This window comes from Marmota marmota, unplaced genomic scaffold (assembly GCF_001458135.2).
Source record: "Marmota marmota marmota unplaced genomic scaffold, marMar, whole genome shotgun sequence".
Classification (NCBI taxonomy): domain Eukaryota; kingdom Metazoa; phylum Chordata; class Mammalia; order Rodentia; family Sciuridae; genus Marmota; species Marmota marmota.
In genome coordinates, this window is record NW_025999990.1 from 10269243 (window position 1) to 10284410 (window position 15168).

The window sequence follows — 15168 nt, forward strand, 5'->3', positions numbered from 1 at the left end:
CTGTATACGGGGTAAAAATGGGAGTTCATAACCCACTTGAATCAAAGTGTGAAATATGATATATCAAGAACTATGTAATGTTTTGAACAACCAACAATAAAAATTTTTTTAAAAAAAGGTTAATTGTCATATGTTTTAGGACCCTAAGTGTTGTCACATCATATATAAGTGAATTTGGCAATCTGAGGAAATTTTATTTGGGGACCAAACTTTATACCAACATTCAGTGATCATTTTTTCTCTTGTGTGGTAATAAATGAAGTTACTCCACATTAACCCAATTTTGTGTTTATATGGCATTGTAGTTTTAAATACTTTTCAAATGTATGGATCGTTCTATGCAACCCAGGGAGGGTGGAAAGAGAGACCACATTTTTCCTATTTTTAGATGAATTTGTCAAATCTTATGTGAAAGGTTCTGAAGATCACATGGCCTATAATGGTTAGCCCAAGAAGGTCTGATCCCTGCCCTTTTAGACCACATGATTTCTGTTCAAGTTTCTCAGTGTACTGTGAAGAATCACAGTTTTCTGGATTGAATTTGCCTGCATCTCTCGATTTCCATGAGTGGTAGAAAGCATGAAGACTGATGCACACTGTAGATAATTGTTCTACTCTGTGGGTGTAACTAACCAAGACAACCTGCTGAGTCTCTGCTTTTAGCTTAAACAGCTTGACATTAATTTGATTTTATGTGATTTTAGATAAAACATAAAGTTATTTGTGGCTTCCATGTGAGTAAAATAAATATTTTTTATTTAAATAACCAATACATGTGATGAAATAGACTCAGAGACAGTTAGGTATAGGAAATATATTAACAGGATTTTGTCTATTTGTTTATTGTTTATTCCTTATTAGACATTTGTTAAGCATCTGTTATATGTTAAAATTGTTAAATGTTGTGATTTAGGGTTTAAGAAAGTGAATTTGGATTACTTTTAATGTAAATCTTTCAGATGAATTTTTGCCCTTAAGGTCACAGAGAACCATTGCCTTTATCAAATTACAGCTTATTTATCATTATTTTAAAAGCAATAAATATAAATTCACAGCTATAAAAATAATATATTATGGAATTTTTTTTTTTTTTTAATTTGTAGATGACCATGATGTTCTTTCTTTTCTGACTTTCCAATTGACTGAGCCTGGAAAGGAGCCAGTGAGTACATATATTTGTTTTTCAAAGTGTATTTTCAATTTTCAATGGTTATGCCTCATGGCTGAAAACTCGGGAAGACTGACCTTCCTGCTGTATGATCATGTACAAGTTACTTAACCTCTCTAGTATATAATATTTTTATTGGCAGAACAGATGTTTGTCCTGGCCACTTCATGATGTAAGGATTAAAAGAGACAGTATACTTAGAGCAAGTAATAGTGGTTATTGTTATTTTTGTTGTTAATATTAGTAGCAAGAGTAAAGTTTTTTTTTCAATAAAAAGGAATAACCATTTTATGTTAACCTTTCAGCTGGTGGTAGAATAGTGAACATAAGAAAAACAACATATGTTGAAATGTCTCACAGGTTCTCTTATCTTTTTTATGATTTATTCTTAAACTCCAATAAAGCCTACACCAGATAAAGAAATTTCAGAAAAAGAAAAAGAAAAGTATCAGGAGGAATTTGAGCACTTTCAACAAGAATTGGACAAAAAAAAAGAGGAATTCCAGAAGGATCACCCTGACCTTCAGGGACAGCCTGGTGAGTGGTAGCAAAGCTGACATCCATGGTGGCTGTAAATTGGATGCATGATTCCATGTGTTTCCTATCTCACCCCCTGCTCTCTGACCTAGTAAGCTCTAAGTAATTTTTTGGAAACAATTTATGAACAAATTTTCAGTCCTCAAGAGTTGAAAGACCTTAAAAGTGAGACCTTATCTTAGTGTCAGTAATGAATGCCACAGTTGTATAGAATCCTACACCACTAGTGCTTGAGCTCCATGGGGCAGGGATTACACTTATTATGTTCTCTAAACCTAAAAAGTAACCCAGAACATTACTGTGCTAGTGAGGCTCAGCAGGTATTTGCTAAATGAAATCATCCAAGGTTTATGTCTCTCCTTTTAGTGGTACTATTTTCCTTTTTAGCATAGAGATAATACTTAAAAACTATCAAAACTATTGTCAGAATAATGTGAAATGATATCTAATCCACTTCTCTCCTTACTACTAATAGAATCCTGGACTTGAATATTTAGTATTTTAAAGTACTATTCTAGGGCTGGGGATGTGGCTTAAGTGGTAGTGTGCTCGCCTGGCATGTGTGGGCACTGGGTTTGATCCTCAGCACCACATAAAAATAAAATAAAGATGTTGTATCCAACAAAAACTAATAAATAAATAAATAAAGTACTTTTCTAAGCCAATGTAATTCAGATCTTGCTTATTAAATTAATAATGTCAAAAATATAATGTTAAGACTGGTTTTTATTACCTGGTTTTCCTTGTGCACATAAACAATCACTGCTGTACTTAAAGCCTGTGGCAAACATTTAACACTGTGTAGTGTAATGATCACCAGTGTCATCCAGACTTGAAGAAGATAAAAATGAAGCATAAACGTCTTTCTTTTAAGTATGTGAAAAGTGTAGTTGGTGAATTTTGAAAAATGTTTCCACCTACTTAACTATCACCCAGTATATTTTTTTCACTTTAGAAAGCTCCCTGGTGCCTCCTTCACATCAAAATCCCTCTCCACAGAGCCCATCACCATTTTGATTTCTGTCACCCTACATTAGTTCTGCCTATTCAAACGGACAGAATTATACAATATATATGAAAGAAAAAATTACTTTTAAATGACAAATTTAAATGGAATTTATAAATGTTCAGCCACTAGAAATGGCAAAAAACAAATAGTAAGAGTCATAATTAAATTAATTATTTACACATTTTCTCTTTGGAAGATTATACTACTGTGTTGGAAATGTTTTAATTTTGGTGTCTGTTTACCCTTTGTTTGGTTACAGTATTTTAGTAATCACTTATATATAAGTATATATAGGTGATTCTAATTTTAATTCATAATTACTTTGCAGCGGATGAAATATTTGAGAGTGTAGGAGATCGTGAGCTAAGACAAATCTTTGAAGGACAGAATCGTATTCATCTTGAAATCAAGCAGCTGAACCGACAATTAGATATGATTCTTGATGAACAGAGAAGATATGTCTCTTCCCTGACAGAAGAAATCTCTAAGAGAGGATCAGGGATCCCAGGGCAGCATGGGCAGGTGAGTTTTCGGAACATGCAAATATGCCTTATTTTGCCTCTCTTGGATTAGAGTAGAAAAGAAAGGCTATAAAATGAGGATTATTGAGCTAGCTGACCATCTTTTTTTCTTCCAGATCACTCAACAAGAATTGGATACTGTTGTGAAAACTCATCATGAGATTCTGAGACAAGTAAATGAAATGAAGTAAGTGCATCAAAGTCGTGTTTCAGTGTTAAGTGGTATCTTTATCCTAGTGAAGGTATGCATGCATGCACTGTGTTATTATGAGGGATCAATCACATTCTTGATTCATTTTATAAATAGGGGACTATAAACATAAGAATTTTTAATTGTGCAGCCAATTTGGAAAGCAGTATAGAGATTCCTTGGAGCTGGGAATGGAACCACCATTTGACCCAGCTATTCCTCTTCTCAGACTATACCCAAAGGACCTAAAAACAGCATACTACAAGGACACAACCACATCAATGTTTATAGCAGCACAATTCACAATAGCTAAACTGTGGAGCCAACCTAGATGCCCTTCAATGGATGAATGGATAAAAAAAATGTGGCATTTATACACATGGAATATTACTCAGCACTAAAAAATAATAAGATCATGGCATTTGCAGGGAAATGGATAGCATTAGAGCAGATTATGCTAAGTGAACTTAGCCAGTCCCAAAAAAAGAAATGCTGAATGTCTTCTCTGATATAAGGGGGGTGACTCAAAATGGGGTAGGGAGGAAGAGCATGGGAAGAAGATTACCTCTAGATAGGGAAGAGGGGTGAGAGGGAAAGGGAGGGAGAAGGGGAATTGCATGGATGGTGGAAGGAAACCCTCATCGTTATACAAAATACATCTATGAAGATGTGAAAAAAAAAGAAGTAAAAGAATTTCTTTCCTTTTCATGAAAAAGAAGACTCAAACTCATAATAGAATGCATGTTTAGGCATTATGTTCATAGACTTTTTTTTTCTTACTTTTGCTTTGTTTGTTGTTGTTGTTTAACACCTAATATATGTTTGTTTTCACATCATCAAAATTATTTCACCTCTATCCAAGAAATGCTGTGATATAAATTAGTGAAAATTTTGGAAGCTAGAGAGGAAAAAGGAAAAGAAAAGTGGGGGAATCTCAATAAAATCAACGGGAAATCAGTAAAATAGAGGAAAGGGACCAAAGGGAGGGAGGACAGGAAGGAAACGGGAAGTACTTCAAAATGATATTGGCCAAATTATATTGTTGTATTGTGTGCATGTATGAATATATAACCACAAATCTCACCATTATGTATCATTATGTAATTATGTGCATTACACAATGACAATACACAATAAAATATGGAAAAAAACCCCAGAAATTTAGCAGTATGAAATTATATAAGTTTTAAATAATAAAAAAAGAATTTTTGATATTTAGAAACTATAAACATCTAAATTTTTAATAGTTTTAACCTGGAAAAAAATCTTTAATGTCTTTAGAAAAGCTAACTTGACAGAGTCAGGTGTGTGCTTGTATGTAGAAAATATTAAAAGAATATGGAATGTGACATATAGCAATTCTATGAGAAATACTAGGGAATGAGCATGTTTAGCATTGTAGGACTATAATATAAATTAATTGGATGCAGGTATTCTTTTTTTTATGGCATGAAAACATTTTAAAGGAAATAATGTGTAACCGCCTCTTTTTCATTCTTATCTTGTACTCTTAAGAGAGACAAAGAGCAGAGTGTTGAATGATAAGTTTCTGATGAGAATGATTTACTTATGCAGACGATTAACATTTCTCAATTCCTTGAGCAGAGAAAACAAGCCAGAGTTTCACGTTTCCATAAGCTAATGCTTTAGAGCACTATCCTGACCAGTATAATCCTTGACAAACAAGAATGTCAAGGTATATTATTTAGGATTAGGAAATTAAACTGGATTAAACAGAAGGTGATGTTCCTGACATCTAAAGATGAAAACCACTCAACTTATAACTGAAAATTTCTATTTCTTTAATTCTGTTTTTTGGCACTTAAAAATTTTTTCATATTGTGAACTCATGATTGCCAACTGAATAGTTGAGCTATTCAGATAGTTTAGCTAAATGAATAGAGTTCTTTTGAAAATCAACTTGATCATGTAACATAACATTTGAATTTTTTTATTTTCATCTGTTTTAGACTTCAAATGCTGCAAAAATAGTACAGAAAATTTCCATAAAAATCTTTTACCCATCTTCCCCTAATGTTGACATCTTATATGACCACAGTATAATTGTCATAACCAGGAAATTAACATTGATAAAATATAATCAATTAAACTAATTACTTATTCAGACCCCCTCCCCGCCAGGATATATCCTTCCAAGGAAATATTGCTTTCTCTTTCTTCCCTGCTATCACTCCTCAGTCCTTTCTCCCTTTCTTTCAGACCTTTTCCCAGTATCTCTGTTGACAAGCAATTACATTAGTTTCTGGTTTGTTCTTCCTGTTTTTCTTTTGCACATGTGCATTTTCTTAAGTCTTCATACTCTAGAAACCCTTGTGCTTTGTTTGTTTCACATTGCAGTAGTATTAGAACACCTTAAAGTTTAAGTAGTGGTTAGGAATTCCTTAGGATATTTGATAGTCCTTACAAACTCCCACTTACTAGTGGAGAACAAATGTCATGCATGCAATAAATTAACCAAAACTAAGCTCAAATTTTGAATTGGTCCTATAGAGCTTTTTCTTTGGAATTAAGGTTCAGGAAAAATGTGAAGAGATAGGAAATATTTGTCTTTAATGGAAAGGAAGATTTGTGTCTTTATAAAGGATTTTCATGTTCCCATAAAGTTATAATTTTTTTTTTCTTTTTTTTTCTGTAGAGGTCTTAGAAAGCATGTAGTTCAGCCTCTTTTCTGTAGCATTGAACCTTTTCCCACTTCTTCATCTCAAAACTTTTTCCTTTCAAGATTTCTAGCATACTGCTCACTCTTTGGCCTCTCTGCTTCCATTTAGTTTTCTTCACGTGTTGATCTTCTTTCCAACATCTCTTAAAAGATGTTTTCTCTGGGTTTCTATCCTCTTTTCACTTGATCTATGCCCCCTTTCACGACAATTCTGCCTCATAGACCCATCCTCATTCTTTAATACTCTGCTCTAGGTGCCCAGGAAAGTTCAACACATCTTTATTTGCAGAACTCTATATTCTAAGACATTGCTCTCTTGCAAGACTGTTGGCTCAACAGGGCAGGAATTACATTTTTCTCACACAGTTTATTTCCCTAAAAATTGCCTGGCTCATAACATGTACCAAATAAATGTTAGCAGAATCACAGGCAAACAAATGAATGATTGAATGAGAGAACATTAAGAGACTCAATTTTTGTATACCAAAAAGACATTTCTATGTAAGCAAGTTCGTACTTCTGGGAAGCAATATTCTTAAATGGAGTTATGTAAGAAATTTATATTACATGGGAGGTTTCAGTCTTGGTAAGTATTTCAAGTGTATTAAAATATAATCCTTAATTGGTGTTTTAATGGAAAAGCTTAGCCTCATGAATTTTCTTGAGCACTTGTGCCATGGAAATAAATTTTAATCAATATATGATATTGATTCAGAAAGCACTTGAGATATTTTATAGCTAGTTTTAAAGTCTTCATTGCTTCTTTAAGTCAAATACAGTTTTTTAAAACTTAACATTTAGTCTGACATAACTATGCTATTTCTAATTAATTCTGAGATTTGAGTGTCTTCTTTTTGCTTTCTTCTAGTAGAGCTCTTCTTTTAAAATTTTATTCCAGGGAAATGAGTGGGATAACTTTGTATTTATTCCTCCAAATTGAACCATAATTGCAGACACTGGTAGGAAATCAGAGACATAAAACTCATTCTCAGGGGGCTTATGCTGATCCATCTGTGCAGATCCAAAGTAGGAAAGTCTCCATGTGGGAGGACTGACTGTGTTTGTTAGGGAAGGATCCAGGGGAGAATGTAGAGGAAAGGTAACCTATAGTGGAGGGATTTTACTAGAAAGAACATCCAGAGGCTTAAAGGGAAAGGATATTTTTCAAGGAATGGCTAGAGCCAAGACAGGTAAAAAGGAGTAGTGGGAGATAAAATCTGAGCAATAAATAGCAAACATTATAGAGACACTTGAGTTTTAGATTTTGTGGCCACTTTCGAACATCCACAGAAATAGAATAGTACAATGAATATCTGTGTATCCATCACTCAGCTTCAACAGTTGCCAGTTGTATTTTATTTACCTCACAAAAGAAATTTCCAGACTTGAAGATAATTTGTAATATAAGTGTTAATATATACCTTTTTAAGTGCTTAGTAGGTAAAATAATGATATTTTCAGGTAAATTTATTTCCTTATTAATAAAAAGCCTGTTATATTTCTGCAATTTTTAAAGAAAAATGTTTGTAATTTCTTACTATCATGCTTACAGATTCATATTGAAAGGGCATACTCAGTGGTAGAACTCCTTATTTTACGTATGAATAGTGGAATCACATCTTGCATTAAATTATATTCTGAAGTCAGTATGTTAAGACAAAATGTTGCATGAAGTCAGAATTACCCTTCAAAATAATATCATGTTGGAGAATATCACACCATCTCAGCATACCAACCAGTTTTTCCTTTATATTTGGAACAAATAGATTCTTCTTTGGTTGGCTTCTGGTTGAAGCACTAGTTTGTATAGGGACCATCTGGTAGAACTGCAAGGAGAAAACAGTAGTTGGATTTGTGTTTGGGGTTACAAAGTCCCCTAGGATTCTAAGATTTACCAGAAGTCTTCGCAGAACTCAGAAAAACTGTTATACTCATGGTTATAGTTTAATACAACAAAAAGGTATTAAGCAAAATAGCAAAGAAAAAAGGTGCAGAGAGTTGAGTCCAGGAGAAAGAGGCTCCAGCTTCTGTTTGTCCTCTGCTAGTGTTCTCACAGATGGTACAGATGGTCCCCAATTTAAATTTTTCAGTTTTACCATTATACAAAAGTGATACACATACAATAGAAATTGCACTTCAAATTTTCAAGTTTGATCTTTTCCCAGGCTAACAATGTGTGGGATAATACTTAGTTGCAATACTAGACAGCAGTATCTAACCACAGACCCTATCAGCCCATGTAGTCATGAGGGTAAACAACCAGTACTCTATAGTGTGCTGGGTTGCTAAGCAATGATGTGCTGTTGCTTAGTTGTACTAAATGCACTTTTAACTTATATTTTCGTTTTATAAGGAGTTTGTCAGACTGTAAATTTCGAAAGTCAAGGATCTTCTATACTTAATTCTCCCAACGGCAATGTGTGACAAACAATATGTGCCAAGTGCTGCCATCTAGGGAAGCTTACCCAAGCCTTGGCATCTAGGATTTTTATTAGAGGTCAGTCATTATAAATGGAGCACCCGTGTAGCTGACCACAAACACTCTGTCATCAGTTTCTTTATGACTGTAGGCAAACAAAAACAGAATTCTCATAAATCAGAGTTTGCATAAACTGGCCAGGCCCAACACCCCAGAAAAATAACTCTTTATTGGGCAGCATATTCCAGGTGCTTACAGAGATGACCTGATCAAGGGCAGTCCTGAAAAACTTTAGAATGCATAGGATTTGCAGAGTTCAGGTCTGCTTAATCCTTTGCTGTAAAACATTGAAAACACTGGAAAGATTTCTTACAATTTATTAAGAGTAATTAATATCCATTATATTATTCAGAATTTAACCTTTATTTTATTTATTTATTTTTATGTGGTGCTGAAGATCAAACTCAGTGCCTCACATTCCATCACGGAGCTACAATCCCAGCCCACGTTGCTGGTTTTAATATAGATTATTTGGTAGTACTCTCTATGTATTATTTTTAGGTGGCCTTTAGTGAAGAATAAAGCCGTAGTATTAAGCTGTAGTTTTATAAATCATTTTCTAGTTTTGAAGACAATTCTGAGTTTAAATACTTTCTTTACCCTTTTTTTTGTGTGTGTATATGTGTATGTGATCTGATTATTAAGCTTCAAAAAGTATAACCATTTGAAATCTGTGACTGAAAAAGTCAATCATCTTTTTAGTGATTTCATTATATAAAGAGATTTTGTGTTTCAGGAATTCCATGAGTGAAACTGTCAGACTGGTCAGTGGGATACAGCACCCCAGTTCTGCAGGAGGAGTCTATGAGACCACACAGCACTTCATGGACATCAAGGAGCACCTGCACATAGTGAAGAGGGACATAGACATCTTAGTACAGCGAAATGTGGTAACTTTGTTTCTTTTTCTGTAACTGTTATAGACTTCCTTAGAAAAGGAAGAATGCATGGTCTACTTTTATTCTGTTGAAAATATTTTAACATTAGTTAGTGTTAATACCTTTTTTTGGCGGGGGGGAGGCGGGTACTGGGGCTATACCACTGAGCTAAATTCCCAACCCTTTTAATTAATTTTATTTTGAGACTAAACTCACTAAGTTGCTTAGACTGGCCTCCAACCTGTGATCATCCCATCATGCCCAGCTAGCTGAAGTTCATTTTTATTATTCAGGGTAGAATTGGTCCATGTCTTTCAAATTTCTATATATTTTGATTTCTTTGTTAAGTTTTATATGTAGGATTTACATTATCATTTAATGAAAATATTCTCTGATTACCATTTTAGTATCTTCTCTGATCCATGGCTAAGGCCAGGATGGTTTGGGTAATATATATGTCCTGAAGAACTGTGCTGGGTAGATGTAACTATATCAAGAACAATACATATGGAATAGGAAGAGAAATGTTTTTTAGAACAGTAGTGAGTAATATTGAATGCTGTGAGATTGGAGAGAATGATGGTAAGTAAGAGCTATTATGTTGGTAGTTTATTGGCAGGATAACTGTGCCATTTATTTTCTGAACTGAAACACTTTTGAAAGTGAAGGGTGGGCTATTGGTAAACACACTAGTGCAGCAAGTGTGCACTGAAAGTGTCCAGGGGAATGTGGTTTGTATTACTTCTCATCTCTAAAACTTTCAAAATCATCATCATCCTTAGTGAAGACAAGAGCCAGAAGGCAGTGTGATAAGGTAGAAACCATCTCATGTCAACTACTCTTAAAAATTTTTTTCATTTTTAAATTAAAAAAAAAAAAGGAAAAGTTGAAATGATAGAAGATATTTCTAGGGATGAATTAATCAAAATACTTGTTTGTATAATAAACCACAAGTTTTATAAAGTTTCATGTATGTCTTTTTCCAAGCTACTAATTTGACTAATTATAATTATAGCCGTCCAATGAAAGATCAAAATGCCCAGAACTACCACCATTTCCATCATGTTTATCGACGGTTCACTTCATCGTATTTGTAATTGTACAGACACTGCTGTTCATTGGTTACATCGTGTATAGGTGAGTCTCCGTGAAATTTGACATAATTATTTTCTGTGTTTAATTTAAAATACTGTATGAAGTTATATATACCCATAATGCAACTTTCAGATACAAAGCAAATATTATTTCTAGTCTATTTCAGTTCACATTTGGAGTACATACATAGAATATATTCTTATCTTAATGTATTTTATATTTTAAAGGCATCAATATTTTAAGCAATCCTGTTTCTTTCCTAAGTTTAATGTGAAGAACTTCTTTCAGTTTTTTTTTCTTTTCTTTTTTTTGTAGGACTCAGCAAGAAGCAGCTGCCAAAAAATTCTTTTGACCACCATTTTCATGTGTGTACATCATGTATGTATGTACAAAATGTCTTTTTGAGGGACTTTTAAGTATTTAAATTACTTCATAGTCTAAATTATTAAATTTTATATAAAATAAAACATTGTTTAAACATTGATTTTTTTTTTTTTCGGTAAGAATAAACCTTAAAGATAACCACATGTAAATTTATTCATAGTACATAAATCTGTTTAAATTTCAGTGAACTGGTTAGTAGAATGTAGCCACTGAATAAATATTGACAAGAGGATAAATACTAGAAAATAAAAAATAGAAATAATAGAAAATGGATCTGAGTGTAACCCACTAAGTCTCTAATATGGAGAGGCTTATTTATTTAACATAAACACACTTGTCCTCTTGCCTCCCAGAATATGGGTCTCAGTAACAGCTCTCCATCGTATTTTGTCACCAAAGTCTTAAAGGTTGGAATTTCCTAAACTAAGACCTGGCTTTGCAGTTCTTTAATCTTAATATAGCTCCCTCTGGAATCAAAGAATGTTTTGTCTCAGAGCTTTATGATGTGGTTAATAAGCTTCAGAATGTTTAATGAAATGTTTTTCCCTCTGATTATCAATGCTACATCTCACCGTTAAAGGAAATTTTAGGGAAAAATTAAGAGCTGCATTTTGCCTAAAAAGTCACTTAGATGAAAACATTCCTCTGATAATAGTTTTTAATGGTTATTTTGCCTGGTGATGTATTCATTTCAGGATGGCCCATATTCTTGAGTGTCTTCATTCAATATTATAAAAAATAATTTGTTTGTACTTATATTTTTAATTTAAGGAATTTATTTCTCTCATTTTGTCCAATGAATTTCAGCTCAGATTGCATGTTTTAAGAATATTTTGAGTTCACAAAACCTACCACTACACTGTGGTTTACATTACTCTGTGTAACCCAGGATTTGTTACTCCTTGTGTACTCTTACATTAAGGAGGCTTGATTTAGAAGCAGTTTTAAGATTTTTGAAGGCAAAAATTGAAAAACAGAGCAAAATACTTCTGATTTCTTCCTTTTAATGCCAGAACTAAGGATGTTGTAAAGCACTTGTTAGTAAACTTAACCATGAAATGTTAGACTGGAAGGAGATTTTATAGTCTTTGTACATAGTTCTGGGTATTAGAGAAACCATCTGTAAATGACATTTTATAAATACAGATTTAGTTTTTGTTTTCACACCTGATGTAGACTTACTTTTGCTTGCTTCAAAATACTCTTTTACCTAAAGTGATTTGATTCTCTTTCCTTTGCCATAGGATCGAGAGTAATATTGTTTTATAAAATAGTACTATTGAATTCTTCCAAGCCTTCCCAAGATTCCTCTCAAATGTCATTTACAGATTGGGCTAATGACCTAAAATTTCTATAAAGACTTCGTGAAGAACTGTGCCAGTATAGCAGTACCTAACTAGCACTGTGTGTGCGAACAGTCTTGGATTGCTTCTTGTGTAAGTGTTTATCCTAGAACACAGAAAGAGAATAACTAATGACGACTCACTCTACTTCGGTCACTTCAACGTTGAAAAAGTTCCTCTCACATTTCTCCTTTGTGTTAACATTTTGAAATTCATGTTTCGGAGACATCATTCATCACAGAATTTACTCATATTCCATGAAAAAAAAATAACTACCCTCAGAAGAATATGTTATATACTGTGGAACTTGGGAAATCCTCTTGAGATAAAGGCTGCCAAGTCCAGTATTTTTTAAAGCCCATGGTTACATGTGCCTGAACATTAAAGAAATACAGGATCTATGCAGTATACACTTTTCAGGTTAGAATTCAAGGGGAATTCTTCTGATTGTTCCTAATACTAGTGGAGATGGTTGTTATGAAAGAGAATGAGCATGAATTTTTTTCTTATTAATTTAACTTGCTTGAAAATCAGTAAAATAGTTCATGTAGGACATTTATCTTATTATTTGAAATTTGTTTTCCTCAAAATCATCAAGTAGCTCATTTTTTAACAAAGTGTTTCGGTCGTGGAAAAATCAATCACTGCCAGAATTTTTTCATTTTTGAACTATTATGTATAATTGAATTTAGTCACTTCTCTCACACCAGCAAGTATTTTACAGGTGCCTTGGATTAAAACAAAATTTATTTAAAATTTTTAATGTAAGTTGTTGTGTTTATGATGCCACTTTTAAAAAGAAAATTCAATTACATAATGGCTGATGCCCTTATTTAATATACTTATTTGTATTCCAATTGTTTGAATGTTTTATTCAGCTTGAAACTTTACCATGAAGTCACAATAACCAATGTTCTGTTATGTGTTAAAGGCATATTAGTGTTTCTTAAAGTATAGTCCATGGACCAGACTGGGTCATGGAGTGCTTGTTTAAAATACAGATTTCAGGGCCCCATTCCAAATCACCTGTATTAAAACTCAGGGGTGGGAGGGCTTCAGAGTATCAGTGTTCAACAAGCATCTCAGATGATTCTGAGCACACTAATGGTTGAGAACCACTAAAATGGAGAGTGAAAAATAGGTCTTTTGTTGGCTTAATGCTGAGTTGAGAGCATAATATTTTTTATTATCAGTGAAATTATTAGCAAATGTGCACTGATTCTTTTATATGTAAAATTTACTTAATGTTTCTTTTACTAAAATTCTTGGTTCATTAGTGACTACAAACTAAATCCAGGTTATTACTTGTAGCTCTTGGTACTTTGGTGGCGGCTTATGTTCAGATCCTGGTCAAGCCATGGAAACTCCCATCTTGAAGCCTGCCAGCTAAAGCCCTTGCTTTCTTGTTGTGATTGTGCTGATGTTTCATCTCAGACAACTGTACTTTTTGATAACGTGGGGAAAACAGAAATTACTTGAATAAGGGATTGCCTGCCCTGCCACTTTGCAGAGATGTGGTCTTTGTAAAGAACATAAAGCAGTTGTGAATATTAAGATGTGATTATCTTTCCCTGTCCATGTATTTGTCAAAGGGAGATAGTGAACAAATTATTATATTGGGGATTTTTTTTATTTATAAGATCTAGTGTAAAATCAGCTCTTGCAACTTTTTAGATCTGTGTGTTGCCTGTTTAATATATTTCTTTTATGATATTACTTAAAAATTTAAAAGGATTTTCTATCCACTGTCAATTTCAATTGGATAACATTTTGTCAAGTTTTTTTTTTTTTTCCTGATTGTTATTTTATGCTAGCTGGAATTTAAAAAATGACACTGACCTTATTCAAATAAAGAAATATTTTAGTAGTTTGCTATTTTCTTCATTGATCTCAGGTAATAAGGAGCTTTTCGTTTTCCAAATAAGCTCTGATCTGCAATAGAACTTCATTTATCTGTCATCTGTGCTTTGTCTTAGGTGATCTGCCTCCTGTGGTGTCAACAAATGGAAGGGAAACTGGAGAAAGTAGAAATGACATTTGTTAAATATTTACTCTTGCTGGTAATGAAAAGTACATATTAAAACAATATATTTGATGTTTTCACCTTCAGTAACCAAATGCTGGCAAAAGTATAGTTAAGCTGGAACTCTTGGTTGTTATTAGTTACTGGCAATTTTTTAAATCTTTTTTTTTCCCCCAAATACCATTAACCTAGTGAAACTGGGTTTGAGTCTTGGCTCTGCAACTTGCTAGAGGTGGTTTTCAGTATCATCATAATCTTACATGGTTGTTAGCATTGTAAAAGAGAGTCTTTATAAAGAGATTTCAAAAAGTAACATACTAAGTTAATGGATCCCTTTCCTCTATAAACATAAAGAAATGCTGGATAAAAGATTTAAATACATAGATGAGTGTGAAAGAAATTAGAATTTAAAGATTGATTAGGGAGCTTGCTAGAGGTAAGGATAGCAAAAACTAAACTATATAAGCCCTGATACTGTGGTTGGAGGATATGTTCAGTTGGAGCTTAAGGGATGTGATTTTGGGCCTGGAAAACCCATTAGGTTTGAGCTAAGATGCTCAGATAAAGTTAGGACCCTGGCAAGTTGCTCCTTCAGTGGAAGTGGGCTGACAAGAGAAAACATAACAATCATCTCTCCTTGGGGTTCTGGATAGGGCACAAAATTCTCTATAATAGAAATTAAAGACCCAGCCTCATGCTTTATGCCATTGTAGCATCCAAATGACCTGCATGGTGTGGAATTTTCCAAGCCAAAACTAAATTAGTTCTGGTCTGGTAAATTCCAGGAGGAGGCAAAACAAAAGCACTCTTTAGCAATAATTCCACAACAAAAGCACATCAGACAACCCGGAACATCTAGTC

The 15168-nt window shown here is 33.5% G+C and overlaps 1 protein-coding gene across 4 annotated transcripts in view; it reads left to right on the plus strand.

Moving 5' to 3' along the window:
* The window catches only part of Lman1 (lectin, mannose binding 1), a 23420-nt gene extending 9041 nt beyond the window's left edge, over nucleotides 1–14379 (plus strand). Inside the window, exons 7-14 of one of the 4 annotated variants that reach the window (XM_048806130.1) lie at nucleotides 1104–1162; nucleotides 1573–1705; nucleotides 3043–3236; nucleotides 3352–3422; nucleotides 9321–9474; nucleotides 10478–10599; nucleotides 10873–10935; nucleotides 14261–14379. In XM_048806130.1, the coding sequence (XP_048662087.1) occupies nucleotides 1104–1162; nucleotides 1573–1705; nucleotides 3043–3236; nucleotides 3352–3422; nucleotides 9321–9474; nucleotides 10478–10599; nucleotides 10873–10909 (770 nt within the window). In that variant the 3' untranslated portion in view covers nucleotides 10910–10935; nucleotides 14261–14379. Of the gene's footprint in view, nucleotides 1–1103; nucleotides 1163–1572; nucleotides 1706–3042; nucleotides 3237–3351; nucleotides 3423–9320; nucleotides 9475–10477; nucleotides 10600–10872; nucleotides 13142–14260 lie in introns of those variants that run through there. The other 3 variants (XM_015482336.2, XM_048806129.1, XM_015482335.2) reach the window with 3 other exon arrangements.
* Nucleotides 14380–15168: the final 789 nt, after the last annotated feature.